The sequence below is a fragment of the Pteropus vampyrus genome, unplaced genomic scaffold (genome assembly GCF_000151845.1).
Source record: "Pteropus vampyrus isolate Shadow unplaced genomic scaffold, Pvam_2.0 Scaffold49, whole genome shotgun sequence".
NCBI lineage: Eukaryota > Metazoa > Chordata > Mammalia > Chiroptera > Pteropodidae > Pteropus > Pteropus vampyrus.
Window position 1 is genome coordinate 1,880,526 of NW_011888830.1, and position 15,752 is coordinate 1,896,277.

A 15,752-nucleotide genomic window follows, 5' to 3' on the forward strand; every position below is an offset into this window, starting at 1 on the left:
TCCGTGATGCCTGTCCTGACTCCACCCTGGCCAAGGCAGGCTCCCCTCCTTCTGTGCTGTCCAGCTGCCCAGGCACCACTCATATGGCACCCGTGCTGGTTTATATCCGTGTCTCGTCACCTCCTCGGTTAGACTCGGAGCTCCCTGAGGGAGGCCAGCGTCTGATTCGTTTTTGCAGTCCCGGTATCCACAGCACGTGCTCAGCAAAAGCCTGCCGTCTGGATGAGTCCGTAAGCGCCTCAGTGTTTCAGGACTGCCACCCCACCCTGCTCCTGCCTCCGCAGACAGCCCTCATTAGTCACACTCCCATCTCGTTCTTGGGTCCTCTCAAAAAAACGTAAAAAGCATTGTCTCGTGGTTATTACATTTATCCTCCTACCTTGATTCTGAGTTCCTGGAGGGGGGAGACTAAGTCATATACTGTATTTCTTTTGTATTTTTCATTAGTGCTCAACAGCATTCCATAAGTAGTTGCTGACTGACTATTCTCTGATAAATGGGACATATTCACACGAAACATTTATGTGTGTGTACGTGTGTGTGCGCATGCACATGCAACCACACATACTAAAGTTGACTTAAGGAGCAGGACTGAATACCCTGAAATGGGTATTTACCCTGGAAAAAAAAAAAATTTGACTAAACTTTCCTGGGTGTTATAATTTTTCATTATGTCTGCAGTGAAGACTCTTAATGGCCAACAGCATTGGTTATAAGTAACATCTTTCAAAGCAGACTGGGACAAGCACGCCAAATCTTCAATGAATATTCTGAGTCACGTTTATCCCGTGCCCTGACTGTTTCCTCCATGTGTCTGTCTCCCTGCTCTGGATTCCCTCCGGCCGGCACATGTCCGTGTGATGACACAACTCATCATTCTTCCTGTCCCCATCCCAATCCTCAAACCAAAAGCTGAAATGCATGCTTGAGAAAGGACTTTGTGTAGTAGGGAGGTTAGCACAGAACCACAGAATTATATTCTGGGGTCTAGAAGTCATTATCGGGCCCAATCCCAGAGAGATAAAGAGATGGCCTCAAGGCCACAGTCACTGCAAACCTGGGCACCTATCTGCCTAGAGCTCTAGCTAAGAGCAGCGAAAGCCACTTCAACCCAATCTATAGATATTTACTGAGTACCAATATTATGCCAAATGCAGATTATAGAGCGCTGAGGAAGACAGCCCTTGTTCTTGCTCCTCGGAGTTCAGACTCCAGCCATATTTGAATAGGAAAAGTGGAACGCTGACTTTTCTACAGAGACTAATTATGTTGTGCATATCCCATAAAAGCTAATGACAATAGCCACCATCTGTTGAGCATTTACTGTATGCCAGGCACTGGGCTACACAACTTATACATACTGTCTCGTTAAATGTGTGCTTATAAGGTAAGTATTTAAATCTTCCATTTCCAGATGAGGAAATGCATGAGAAATTAGGCAACTTGCTCACATCTACGGGACAGAACAGAATCTTAACTTTCCTCATCCAACTCCAGAGCCAAGTCATGTTAACCTTGAAGCACTACAGCCAGATGTGTCACTGCAAAGATGGGGAAACGCCACACATGTTCTCCTCCTACACCTGCCTCTGAAGTCAGGGTGTCATGTTTTCATTATTTTATGTTTGGAAACGAAGCCAGAAACAAGGCTATAAGCCTGCCAAAGAAAGAAAGAACAGCTCACATCCTTGAAGTTAGAAAATCAACACCTAATGTTCTACCCAGCCTGCTTTCCAGAAAGACAGATGGGAGGAGAATGGCCGGGACCGTTATGACTCTGTCTGTGAAAGAAAAATGAACTCGAGTGTGTATTGAACCAAATTCCAATACGATCACATCCAGTGAATCCTCCATTCAGCCCTCCACTCCCACACAGAGCTGCAAGGGGACGGGAAAGACAGGAAATCTCTGCAGGACAGAGCAGAAGTTCAGGCTTGACTCCCTGACCCAGAGTAACTGGGAGATCAAAGGAACAGACACATGCGAATTTTCTAGCACCTGAACGAGCTTAAGTGCCAAAACTTCTTTTAAATATTTTATATAAAAAATATGAGTGCACCAGTCCGCACTGACAAATGAATAATCAGAAAACGGCAACCTAGAATTTGCTGTTTTAGACTAACTGGATAGAAGGGCTCTGAAAGAGAAGAAAGAAGTGATTTTTCAAGGAAGGTTTGTTCTCCAAGGGCAGACACTGACTTTGCCCTCAGAGAGGTTTCCTGGTGTGGTCTCCTCAGCTTGGGCTTTAGAGGAACAAAAGTGCCAATAAACAATGGTTGAGTGGCCTTGGGGGAACTATATATGCTGTCTGAGTCTGTTTCTTTTGTGAAAGAGGATAATAATGCCCACCTTCTAAAGAGATATTACTATATATACATATGTGTGTGTGTATATATATGTGCTACATAATAATATATATTCTACATAAAACACCCATGCATGTACAGATGCACGGAGAGATGTACAGACAATAGATAACAGCGCATGAAAGTGTCTGTCACATAACAATCATTACATGCCAGCTCCCTTACCCTCACCCATCCCATCGACTCCATCTAATCCTCTTTAGCTTCCTCCAGCTGAAATATTGGGAAGCAGGACACTGCTCCCCAACAGGAAGGATAATATGAGGGGGAGACAGGAGTAGATCAGCCCCGAGGGACTCAGTCCAATCTCCGATATTCTAAATGTGAGAATAAAGCAACACACTTTTAAACGTTGTGCGGTCTTAGAACCATCCGCTAACGCCCATACAACTTGACCTGAACTTCTAAACTGGTCCAGAAGTGGGGAAGAGCGATGCTGCCTCTGGCCATCGTTTTGTGCACTGTGATATGAATGTGAGGACAGAATGTACTAGCGACCTGCATTTAAGCTTTGATCTTTGTGTTCCAACAACTTCCAAGCATTTATCCCGAAGCCCTCAATCCCAGGAAGTTAGTTAGAGGTTTTCCGAGAACATTTACGCAAAGACATGTTTGTGAAGAATAATTTTTATGCAATTAGACCAGGGCACCATGAAAAAGACTGAAACAGCAAACGTTTATGTATATTGCAAACTAGATAAGCCATGTAAAGCCAGCCCAGGCCCACAGGGTTTCTGAAAAACATTCCGAAAGTCAGTCAAGTCTGGGTGTCTCTCCTTTGGAAACCAGAGTCCCACTGATGCACAGTGACTCTGGGCAGCACCATCTGCCCTTCCGTCCTGGCGCTCGGTAGATACTGAAGACATTCATTACTGAATGAATGTCTGGGGCCCACGTTAAGGAATCTGAGTTTTATTCATCTTACTCTGGATAATATAAAAGGCTTTAAAAATAATAAGGTAAAACAAAGCTTTTAAGCTGGTAAGTCTCTTATAATTAGTTGCAAGGCCCACTGAGTGAGCAAAACAGGTTTCAGCATATTATTCGGATTTTCAAAGAGAATGACCAATGAGACCTGGATCATTACAAAATGTCATCCAATCATCTCAGCAGCCATATATTTGATTATGTGCACTCCGGACCTTTCTCCTTGCAAACTGGGAAGAGACCAGGGTGGAAAAACTGGGAATGGTTCTCATATGGAAACCATGTGCAGACGGGCTTCAGCAAAGCACTGTGGATTGAAAACGCAATGGAGAAACGTGCCATGTCAGCCCCCGAGACTTGGACAGTGCCTTGAAGGCTGAGAATGAGTAAGCAGATCAGGGAAAGACCTAGGGGAGAAGGGAAAGGAATATTGGAGGAGAAAAAGGAAACACATTCTTTAGAAAGTTTATACACAATTGGAGCTGAAGGCTGGGAGCCAGGGAAGTAACCAAACACTTCCCCAAGCGTGAGAAGTTAGCAGGATATGCCATTTGGAGTAAAATAGTTAAAAATAAATTCTGCACACAGTACAGAGTTGGACTAGACAGCACAGCATCCAAAGCTTTTGCATGTGATCCACAGTCTCGCGTGTATAACTTTTTGATTCTTGCAATAGCCGAATGGACAGCACCTCAGAGAAGTCTAGGGGATGAGCACAGAGGCACCCAGCCTCTCCCCGCAGGTGAAACACGTCTGAAGGAAGTTCAGACAAAACCACTTCCAGCTCAGCTCATGCTACCAGTGCGGGAGAGGAGGACGAGCGAGGAGAGGTTCCAACCGCCAGGAATGTTGCGCTGGGAAAAACACAGACCTTTCAGCAGCTGAAATGAGTTCTCACGAGTAATGAATTTCATACTGAAGCCCCGAGGGGTGCAGACATGCAGTCTGGAGGTGATTAACACAAGTAAGAACTGAGGATTGGGAAGTGGGCAGATTTCCAATTCGACTTTCGCATCTAGACATTGTTTTTGCTTGTTGGGCTCCTGCTCCCTGCCCCCAGCCTCCCCCACCACCACCCAGCCATCTGTCACGGTCTGACTGGCAAGCAGTCACGAGTCTGTGCAGACCAACACCTGCATTTGGGACATGCCTCCTACCTCCATCCTGTTGGTACCTCCGTCTGGTTGGCTTTGGCCTTTGACTGCACTTTTCATTTGTCTCCTGGCCTCTGTTTACTGTCTCACAATGCCCTTCTGAGGATGACCAGAAGACAAGCCCTTAGAACATGGCCAGGAGATCAGAAGCCAGAAAGTGGTCTCCCGTGCCGTCCAGCCCCAGTACATGGCACTACTGGGCGATGAGTCGTGGTTCTGGTCCACCCTGCCCGTCCTCCCGCCACCTCCGTGAGCGCTTCCTGACTTGCTGGTGTGAAGCAGAACCTCTCTCTTTCCTGCCTCCGCCTCTGCTCCTCTTCGTCACAAACCCTGCTTGGAATAAGTGGTCTGAATTCATGACCTGCTGCCGCACCTCCTGGTGAGCTGGCCAGCTCCTTCTCTGTGTGTTTTGGGTCTTTTCATTCCCCATGCACTGCCTCCCTGCTGCTTCCATGCGGCTGTGGCACAGTCTATGTGGTAAACATTTAAAATCATAATAAGGCCTCTTTTGATTCTTTTGTTGATTCATTTTAGTGCTAGGTAAATTTACAATCCAGATAATTCAGAGATGATATTTTCTTCATCACCAGGTTTTAGATAGCAAACATTCAAAGCTGGATCAGATCTTTCAAGTTATATTTTTAAAATCATGTTTCAGATTGACTGGTGCATCTTTTCTCAAATACAGCAAACACACCATATCTTTAGATAATTGGGTCTTGAAGGATAAGCCATCAATCTCCCTGCACGATGGCTTTGCAAGACAGTCCTCTGAAGACAATCCTTCGAGACACAGATCACTGTCAAGTGCCTCACGCAGCCTTCCTTGAGGCCAAGCAGGGTTCATGGTTCTGGGAGCTCCCCCAACCCCTCCCTCCCATCTCCGTGACAGCCAGAAAGATTGAATTGTAACTCATCTGTTTACTGACTGTCACCTCCAGCAGACAGTAAGTGCCTCCAAGGCTGGGAGGTAATGAGTCCATCTCTGCAGCTCTGTCATATTGCCTGACACAGATTAGGCTCAATAAATGTTGGTTAGGTAAATGAATGTCAATCCTCTGCCTTCCCTTCTATTCTAGGCTAAACATCTCATTGCATTTAGCTGCTATTTAAATGACAGTTTCCAGGAGATGATGCTGAGATGAACATAAGAGAGCAGAGGAGTGAAACGTTTTTCCATTTGGCCTGAAGCTGCTCCGTTGAGAATATAAAAGTGATACAGGTATTTCCTTCCTTCTTCTCCCTCCAGGGGCCACTCCACCCCAGGGCCTTTGCAAAGACAAAGGCATAGATATGGATGGATTCCATCTTCCCTGAAGTCACTGACAGGAAGTCGCTCCCGCCGCCATCTAAAACGCAGAATTTCTTGACCTCAATTGCGATGCTTATGAAATTCCCTCCACTGCCACTGGGCATTCCCCTGCACCCACTTTTTGATACCAGAGAGTGTTTTATGTTTGACTGTTTCTCCTAAGGGGTCAGAGGTGAACCCGAGCAGCAGAGAGAGGATCATAGGCCCTCGACTAAAGCTGAAATCCGGGCAAGCAGAATGATAAGGAAAGAGCAGGGTGGAGGCTGGTCTTTAAGGCAGGAGGGTGGAGAGGAGGTGTAAGAACAGTGGGCCCCGGACACTCCCACAAGCTAACAGGAACAGCTGCGCCGCTGGGCTGGACGGCAGGACCCTCTGGTGAGAAGGGTGACCTGGAGACCAGGCTTCATGAAAACAGCTAAGGCCATTGACTCCACTGTGCTGATTCCTTGTTCGCAAAGGCAGCTTCTGGTTTTAATCTGCTTTCTCATGGCACGTTTCCTGTCAGGGAGAGAACATGCCCACGCGATGACGGGCATCTCCAATTACCTTGCGGGACACAAATCTCATTACAATTTACAGAAATGACTCTCCAGGTTTGTTTGTTTTTTTAAATCTCTTTGAGTCTGGCTAGTGTGAATCAATTCACTGGGCTCATCTAAGCAAGACACATAAATATCTAATTATTCTTATCAGCGTTAACACAACCCATACCGGATTGTAGAACCACCATCATCATACCCCAGGCTGGGTGATCTCGCTGGGGCTCAGGAATTATACCACATTCTCTCCTGCTGAAGCTGGGTTCACGCTCTCCCCTGGGGGCATATGTATCTATAAAGAGGCAGCTGTCACTATTCTAAAGTCACTAAGTGACGGTGACGACCTTGGCAAAGATCATCTTTTGTTTCAGAAAAGGGACACAGCATGCAGATTAGGCATTCTTAGTTCCTTTTACAAAACTAATTATTCTGTGTATTGGCCAATCAACACTTATGTGACCTAGTTTTAAGAACTGAACAACATAGGACGCCAGTCAAAAAATAAGTGGATAAGTATTTTGCCCGGACTTTAGTGAAGGCAGAGAGGTCAGAGGCCACAACACGGGTAAGTGCCCTCACGGTCCATGGCAAGTGCACCCACCCATGCGGCCTGCCCTAATGCTCTAATGCCTAATCTCCTTTAGGTCTCCTGAGATTTTACATCAGCCAACATTCACTGTCTTTCTCTACAGCATGTTGTATCCCTGAGCATAATTTATGCAAGTGATCATTAAATTAGCTCCTTGAAGTTGTAAGAAGAAAGGCAACCTCTGTGCAATCACAAAGTTGAGTTTGGCCTATGAAATGCTGATTCTCATCTCGAGTGGAGAAATTTATTTCCTTGGAACTAGTGCTGTCCTGTCCTAGGCAAGCCTATCTGATTGGACACCACCATGCCATCAGGGTGTCTAGCAAACCCCACACTCAATCTTTCTCAGTAGCTTAAGCTCTGTAGGCAAAGATGTTATTTGCAAGTCCTGATCCTCAAAGGAAGATTCTTGGCAGGATAAGGACCCATCAAATGTGTTTTAAAAAATGAGGATCCTTGATAGGAAAAAATATTTCTTCTTCCAAATGAGGGATAACATAGAAATAAGTGTGAAGATCAACAGAGAACCCACTCATCAAGAACCTGCACAGACGAAATGAGGAATGTTTGCACGCCACGTGGAGAGGAGGAAATTTGGTGCCGTGGCCTTGTCTCAGCCACCTGTGCTACAATCTGATATCTCAGTGAGACAGGTTTTGAAATGAAATAATGCTGCACTCCAAAAAACTGCAGAGGCTAACCTCTTCTCCATCACAGGTGTTATGAAGATTGAGGAACTCTGCACGGATCCCCATGGGACGGCTGGTTTCCCCTGGATGCTGCGTGCTGGTCACAGCCTGCTCAGTAGCCTTGCTCATCTATCTTCAGATGGAAGACGGGAATGGGGAGACCAGGCACGATGGGTCAGTGCGAAGTACCAAGCATCCGAGACTGAGTTCTAACTTCTAACACTAGCTCAACCCAGAGCTAGTGTTAAGAGCTTGTGTCAAGAACACCAATCCAGGCCGTAAGCCTTTCACAGAATATTTTCAACATGCCTCAGGCGCCCTGTTCCTGTGCCTGCATTCCTTCCTTGGGATGCTCTGCTCTCTCCTCTCTGCTTATGTTAGTCTTCTCCAGCCTGGTAGACATAACTGGAATGGTGCCTCTTCCTTCCTCGACGGGCCTGTCCTCAATGGCACTTCATCCTAGGAACTCCTACAGCTGTACACAAGCCTCCCTACATGTCACTTAATCTGCTTATGAAACTTCTTGTTCTGCCATATACCCTGTTAGTACTCTAATGAGAATCACTGTGTCTTTGTCATCCTGATACCTTTAGCACCTAGCATAGTATGTGGAATAGAGAAGGTACTCAAGATATGCTAGTTGTTGACACCGATAATGATAAATTTGAGACCAGTGGTTCTCCAAGCATAGCCATATCACGTAGCAAATTAAAATGATATCTGGCCAATCGCTCAAGGATCCAAACACCTTGGAAGGTACAAGTGAGATGTTCAAAGTCCAATCATTCCATGCTTGAGGCTCTCAAAGCTCTGGAAGACACCAAGGAAAACAGATGCCTAGGCTGCTATTCTGAAGTCTGACAGTCATGAAATCAACCTGGGACTAAGTCCTGGAGCAAAGCTAGGGGTGACCAAGTAACTATCAAGTTTATACTTAAAACAGAAATAAAGAAACATAGTATTTCTTTACTTAATACTATCCTTGAACTCAACCGAAAATTGCATTCTGTAATTATAAGGACTTAGACGTAGCAGGTTCTAGTCACACCCAGATCCATACACCAGCATCTCTGCCCCTGACTTCCGACCTCCACACGTGCATACACCATTCTATGGATTGCTCCAAGGGGTCTCAAGATGAACATGCCACAAGTGAGAGTCTTGGTCTCACCCACCTCCTTAAGCTTGTTCCTCTACCACTCTCCATTCTTTTTTTCTTGGCTATCTACAAAAGCTGTCCAGTTGCATGCATGCTATAGAAAGATCGTCTGCTTCTCAGGTAATGAGACAAAGCCAATACGGGAGCCGGAAGGAGGGGTGGTGGGAATGCTCCCAGCATTCCCTGAGGATGCCACACACTGTCAGACCCTTCCTTGATCACAGTCCCCCACAGTCTTTGTGTGTGGTGGGCTCTGTCTGCTAAGAAACATTCCATTCCTTGGGCACAGTGAGGAAGAGAAATTAATTTCCTATCGATTACAGAAACGAGTTAGCCTAAGCCTACCGTAAAAGTATGTTTAATAAGTGTTGGGAAGCATCACTGCAAAAAGAAATTGTAACTTAAAAATAACTTTACAATGGACTTAAGCAAAATGAAACATAACAATAAAAACCAAAATTGAACATCCTGAAATAATTGCAACAAGCCTATGACCTATAATAACATTTCCTGGGTAGGAGAGACAATTCACCTGAGAAGAAATGAGAAATCCAAAGGCTAAATTTTGGTTTTGATTTTTTTAGAAATATCCTAATATTTTCATAGTTGTTTATAGCCCCAGAAAAGCCAAGGTGGTACATGAAAAGATGCTCAATATCACTGGCCACAAGAGAAATGCAAATTAAACCCTTAATGAGACACCAGTGCATACCTATGAGGATGGCTATTATCAAAAAATAAAAAATAACAAGTGCTGGCAAGGGAGTGGGGAAATGGGACCCTCGTGCATTGCTATTGAGACCGCAAATTGTGGTGCTGCTTTGGAAAACAGTATGGAGGCTCCTCAAAAAGTTAAACACAGAATTCCCATACGATCCAGCAATCTCACTTCAGGGTATATACCCCAAAGTGCTTTTGAAAGCTGGACTTGCATAGGCATTTGTACACTTATGTTCATGACAGCATTATTCATAACAGCCAAAAGTGGAAACCACCCAAGTGTCCATTGATGGATGGATGGATAAACAAAATGTAGTATATACAACAGAACAGAACATTATTCAGCTTTAAGAAAGAATGAAATTCTGACACATGCTACAACATGGATGAACCTGAAGGATATTATGCGACACGAAATAAGGCGGACACGAAAGGACAAATACTGTATGATTTCACTTATGTGAGGTACGTAGAACAGTCAAATTTATAGAGACGGAAAGTGAAAGGCTGGGTGCCAGGGGCCGGAGCGGGGAATGAGGAGGCAGTATTTACCGAAGACAGAGTTTCTACTTGGGGAGATGACAGAGTCTGGTGGTGGATGGCGGTGATAGTTCCACAACGTGAATGTGCTTAACGCCATCGAACTGTAGCCTCAAAAATAGTTAAAATGGTAAATTTTGTCTTAGGTATATTTTGCCATGACCAAAAAAAAAAAAGGAAAAAAGAAGCCGAGATGGCAAGCAATACTTACAAGATGTAGGCAATCACCCCGATGGACCAGCAGTCAACGGCTTTGCTGTAGGGTTTCTGGGCAAGGACCTCAGGAGCTGTGCAATGACAAGAGAGACACAACCTGACAGTTAAAGCGCCTGACACAGAAGACGGTTTTCAGGTTTGCTTTTCTCTTTTTCAGTCTGATACTTGGGCTGAACTACCGGTGATTCTAAAATCTGAGTAGAGATCTATGGCCTGTTTTATTTGTTGTCTCTTCTAACTGGAAAAAAATGAGGACATTTGTGTGTGAAGGAGGGGTGGGGAGAGGGGATAACTGGAGATTATCAAACAAATTCAACCCATCAATCAGCAAATATTTAATAGGTGGCTATTTTATGTCAGTGCTGTGTGCTAAGCACTACAGCTTAGACCAGAGAGAGTCAGAGAGAGGTACACTGAGGTTTTGACTTCACCTCAAATCAATTCAAGGGAGCATTTCTGGCCCCCAAGTAGGGCCTCTCTAGATGCTGTGGGGACACCAAGGTGAAGCCCTCTCTTTCTGCCTTCATGGAGCTTATGATTGAGTAGAGGTTAGAACTAATATCTGGCCTTTGGGAATGCAGCATTAGGCCTGCTCTGAGTTCATTCTCCAAGTTCATTCTCTGAGGTTTGGGGTGAGTTTTCTGTCAGCGCTGTCCCTTCATTTTCTCACTGGTAAAACAGGAAAAATGCTATTTAATCTCACTTCCTTGGGTCTAACCCACTATCGCATGTCGCCCATTCTGGGGGGTTGAGCTTACTTTGTACTATTTCCACACCTCCTGTTTCTGGCCTTGTCGGTGACAGCCCAGTGTTGGACACACACCCACTGTCTGGCACTCGGCAGTGCCTGCCGTACATATTTGTGCAATGAGTAGTAAATGCCAGAAAAGACAGTATATCTTCTTCACAAGCAAACTCTTCTTCTTACCCCAAAATATATGATCCAGGTGCCTTTAGCATAGACTGTCCAGAAAAAATTAAGAGGGTAGAGAAACTAAAACCAGCTCTAGCTTACAAGGCATTCATCACAGGCCGAACTGGGTGTTCCGTGGGGTTTGGGATGCACTACCACCCTTACCTCTAACATCTGCAGAGGGAAGAGCTTAATTGTCTTTATCATCATTTCCGAGTTACAGGTGAGGCCGCAGAGGGGCTGAGAGTTCCATAACTTGCCCAAAGTGACCCAGCTAGAACGTGGCCTCTACACCAACATCCTCTCAGGGGGACCTAACCTGAATTAAGAGCCCGCCATGATTTGGATCTTATGCTTATGCTTGTCATTCATAAACATTTCCCACTGTAACCCTGTCGACGACTTCGCTAATTACCCTTATCTGCACCTGACAGACCAAGGAAATGAGCCTCAGAGAAGTTCCTTCTCTGACTCCACAGAGCGGATATGTGCGACCCAGGTGGGATCTGAACGCAGCTCAGTCTCGCTCCCGTCCTAGCTCTTGCCACTGGTATGCACTGCTTGTTAAGGTGAGAGTGTCTTCAGTCTGAAAGAAAAGTCCCTGCACAGGAAAACTCACAGCAAAATCCTCTTCCATTCTGTTGAAGTTAAATCTTTCAGAGCAAGAACAGGGAAGCGTACAAACTATTCTTGAGTGTTTCTAGTAACAATGGCAAGAAATAAATCCACTGATAATCCCCAAATCTAATTTTAGGTTTCAGCCCCAATTTCTCCCAACTTTTGATCAGACTTAATTTTATTTTGAACAAGAGCAAAATAAACAAACGTGTACATCCTCTCCTTGCTGAGCTCACCCTCAACACGGTAGCAAAAGGAGAGACAGAACTATAAAGCTGACGACCCGAAACTGGAGAAGTGGCCCTTGGCTATCTGGGAGCTGGCGGCTCGTGTACTTTCTTTTGCTGTAACTGCTATTTCTCAGATGCTTCTCAGATGCTTCTGCTATGGCAACTGACAAAAGGGAGCCGTTCACTTCCATAAATGTCTTGCTGATTTAAGAGGTATGCGCTTTATGAGCCAATGTTCTGGTGTGAGTGGCCACAGATAGTGGGAGGTGACTGCATCTGCAAGGAGCGCATTTCTGAGACTCCAGGGCCATCCTCATGGCACCATGGAAAGTTCAGAAGAGGCAGAGAAGGCTCGTGGAGCCCATCTGACCCAGCCTCACCTCCCGGCAGAGCTGACGGCACATGTCCTGAGGGCACAGAGCCACGCTGGTGGACAGATGCCCTGGCCTCCATGTCACAATGCCTCCAGGCCTCTTTAGGGAAAGGAGAGCCAGCCTGGCCCCAAACACTCTGAGACCAGATGTCAAAGGGTGCAGAGGCACCGGGGACTCTGCACAGGATTTAAAGCACAAACTCATGGACCAGGTGCCACAGGCGACAGACACACAGGAGAGGAGCACTGAGAAGGAAGGTGTCAGCACCTCCAACAGCTGCTCCACAGTGCATGAGCGAGACTGGGCCCACCCCGAGCCGCAGAGTGTAGAGGCGGAGGGTGGAGGGCTTATGGGTGCAAGGACGTGGCTCTGCTCCGTGGAGGAGCTCACCCTAGGTTCTCTCCAGGGCTCGGCCCTCAGCACCCCGCCCCCAGCGCTTCAGGTGTTGTGGGGGCAGCTCTTTAAAAGAACGCCCTCCGCCTCCTCCTCTTCCTCCTCACCAGTTAGAAAGAGGAAAGTACTGGCCGCCGCCCGCTGTTCAGAAACCAGAAGAATAAAGGACATGGTTTCCTCCCAGGAGCCCACACCCCCAGGAGGCACTTATCAAGTATTCCACCTTCAGAGTTTTGGAGAATTGTGCAAGGCACTGCACAGATGTGAAAAGCGAGTGGCTGATTTTTATGCAACTTGGAGCTTGGATGTTACCTGACATGTGAAGATTCTTAAATATGATATTTTGTTTAAATGGTAAAGTTTATAACATCAAGTATGCAGTTTAAAAGAAAATTTTCTGGATCTTTCTCAGACGCTTCTATTTGTAACTGACAAAAGGTGCCACTGACAAAAAGATGCTAGGGTTAGTCCTGGCCATTAGGGGGAAAGTTCTAAGTGATTAACAAGTGAATATCGGGGTCACAATATTGGGAGTGGACGTCTATGTACTTGTGCCAAACATTTCTTATTCTTTTGCGTGTTGTGTCTTATCTGAGCTATATCAACAACAACGAAATATAAACATTTTTAACCAACTGGAGGCAGGGGAACCATTTGCCTTCTGGTGAGGTTCTTAATAGCACTTGAAACAAACGCAGAACATGATGCCAGAAGGATAAGAGACAAAGCCAACTGACTTGGAAATAACATTCTCACCAGCTTAAAATATTTAAAAATTGCATAATGGTACACACAACTAATGGTCTTAATTCTAATTTCACATGTGATGTGATTCTTGGAATTAAACATTCTTTGGGGCACTGATCAAGCCTACATACGTCACTCTAAGTAGCTACTTTTCATATCATAGTAATTCTTGACAAAAAATAAATTCTCAGGCAATGCGGACAAGCCCCCTGACAATCTGACACGGCAACCAAATCTTGACGAACCCCTGAGATCAGATGAAATATTTTCTCTCCCACTCTGTGTTCTGCAGTTGGCTTCATTGTTTCACCAAATGGTTAATTCACCTGGTTTTTGGCCGATCTCTTACCATTTTCTTGATCCCTTTCCATAGCATGTTTCACTGGAGAGTCTATTTCTCACTCTGATCTTTTTGAGCTCAGTTTTCACTTTGAGAACCAGCCAAACTTCCTTGTATTGTGTTATCCATCTTATACCATTGGCAAACATTCTGCTGTCATTCTAAAAAGTCACAGCATCCAATTTACAATCTTTCAGAAGACAAATGAGCTTCCAGGCTGAGGAGGCCCAGAGCACAGGCCATCCAGAGCCTTGGAAAGTGATCAGGGTCCTCTGAGCCACACATTCCATCTCCCCCAACACTGCCTGCAGGTGCTGAAGAATTTCTTAATTAAGGAGAAATAACTTCCTTTTCTACTTGTACCCAGCTCAACTCCTGTGCAGTGGGAGGTTGGCAATGCCTCTCGCCACCCTCATACCTTCAACAGAGAGAGGCTCTGAATCAAAATAACTTAATTGGAGCTGTAGACAAAGACAGTAGTCATTTACAGGCACTGTGACTGGTCTGTAATGCCATCAGCCCACAGAGCAGAGAAGGACTCAAACTCCAGCACGTCTATGATAGAAGAAAAAGACTCAAGTAGAGAGGGCAAACACCTTCCTCCAGCACGTTCAAGGCACAGCTCCTGAGGGCTGTGGCCATCAGTAGAGAGATCCACCCACCTAAAGGTGTTGAAAAAGACACATGCAAAATAGATAGCAGTTCCGACCTTCTGACTATCCCTTAGACTTGGCCAAAGCCAGGCTTTGGGAGGTGGAGAGAATAGGGTTGAGATGGAGGCAGCTCTACCTGGGTGACATGTGTGTTGGGCATGACAGGTGAGTTCCTGCATCCATTCATCAAAACCCTGTAAGACACCGACTTTCTGTATGCTCCTACTATGTGTCATGCATCCTTTCGTTGCTGTGTGAATTCCACTGTCAAATACCAGTCTCTGTGCTGCTGGAAAACATGGACATATGTCCAGTCTACTCAGGGTTTAGCGTGCTCTGGTTGTTCGACAAATGGTTATTCAACTGAATGCAACCTCTCAACATGCACACACCATTATTTCTATAAGAAAACGTTTTTGAGCTCCATACAAGTGACTTACAAGTAAACTTAGCTGCCTCAAATATTTGTGGTGACTAAGTACAGGGAAATAAAGAAAATAAGAGAGAGAGGGTGACAAACGACTTTCGGAATGCAATCAATTGTCAATTGGAAAGTATTAGGTATAAGTTAGATCAATTACTAAACACCTGTCCTTAAGCAAATGATTTCTGACATTAATTCTGAGGATGAAAGAGGCAGAACTGGCTCTAACGATCTGCATGTGGACATGTTTGTCATTCATGCTGCTCTCCTTCTAAAACTTTTTCTCAAAGGGATTTCAGGATGTCTAGTTTCAGGGCTAAAGGGCAGAAAAGTTATTCTGTTAAATGATCCCTCAGAATCTCCTTCCTGGTCAGACATTGAGGGCTATTCCTTCAGTTTTCTTGGCTATTCCTGACAGAAACAGCGTCCCATCAGCTTGTTTAGTTTACACAGTAAATATAATTAACCTCCACGGAAACCATGCAGCCTCAGCAGAGCTTCCCTATCTGTGGGCAGATGTGGTCCTTCTCAGTCCCAGGCCTTACTCACACTCTTTAGTGAAACAGTAGGTTTAACATTTAAAATAACTGCATTTGCTGCTGTGAGGCTCACTACCAGCCCACGGTGCCGAATCCCACTTGGTGTGAAACACCTTCTACAAACCGAGCTGTATCATACTGATTTAGAGCAAGGATTCCTGGTTTAGGGAAGGACTCCAGAGATTTCAAAATGAAACTACACAATTTCAGAAACCTTTCACCTTGTTTTTAAAAACAATTAAATTGCGCATTTTCCTCAGTGAAAGAGAGAGAAGAAAAAGGCTTAATCAAGTGCAACCGGAAATGAGGA

The 15,752-nt window shown here is 45.2% G+C and overlaps 1 protein-coding gene across 1 annotated transcript in view; it reads right to left on the reverse strand.

Annotated features, from left to right (window-relative positions):
* Nucleotides 1–15,752, reverse strand: part of CAMK1D (calcium/calmodulin dependent protein kinase ID) — a 219,982-nt gene that overhangs the window by 14,450 nt on the left and 189,780 nt on the right. The window contains exon 6 of the mRNA XM_011359653.2: nt 10,207–10,282. Coding sequence (XP_011357955.2) covers nt 10,207–10,282 — 76 coding nt within the window. The remainder of the gene's footprint in view (nt 1–10,206; nt 10,283–15,752) is intronic.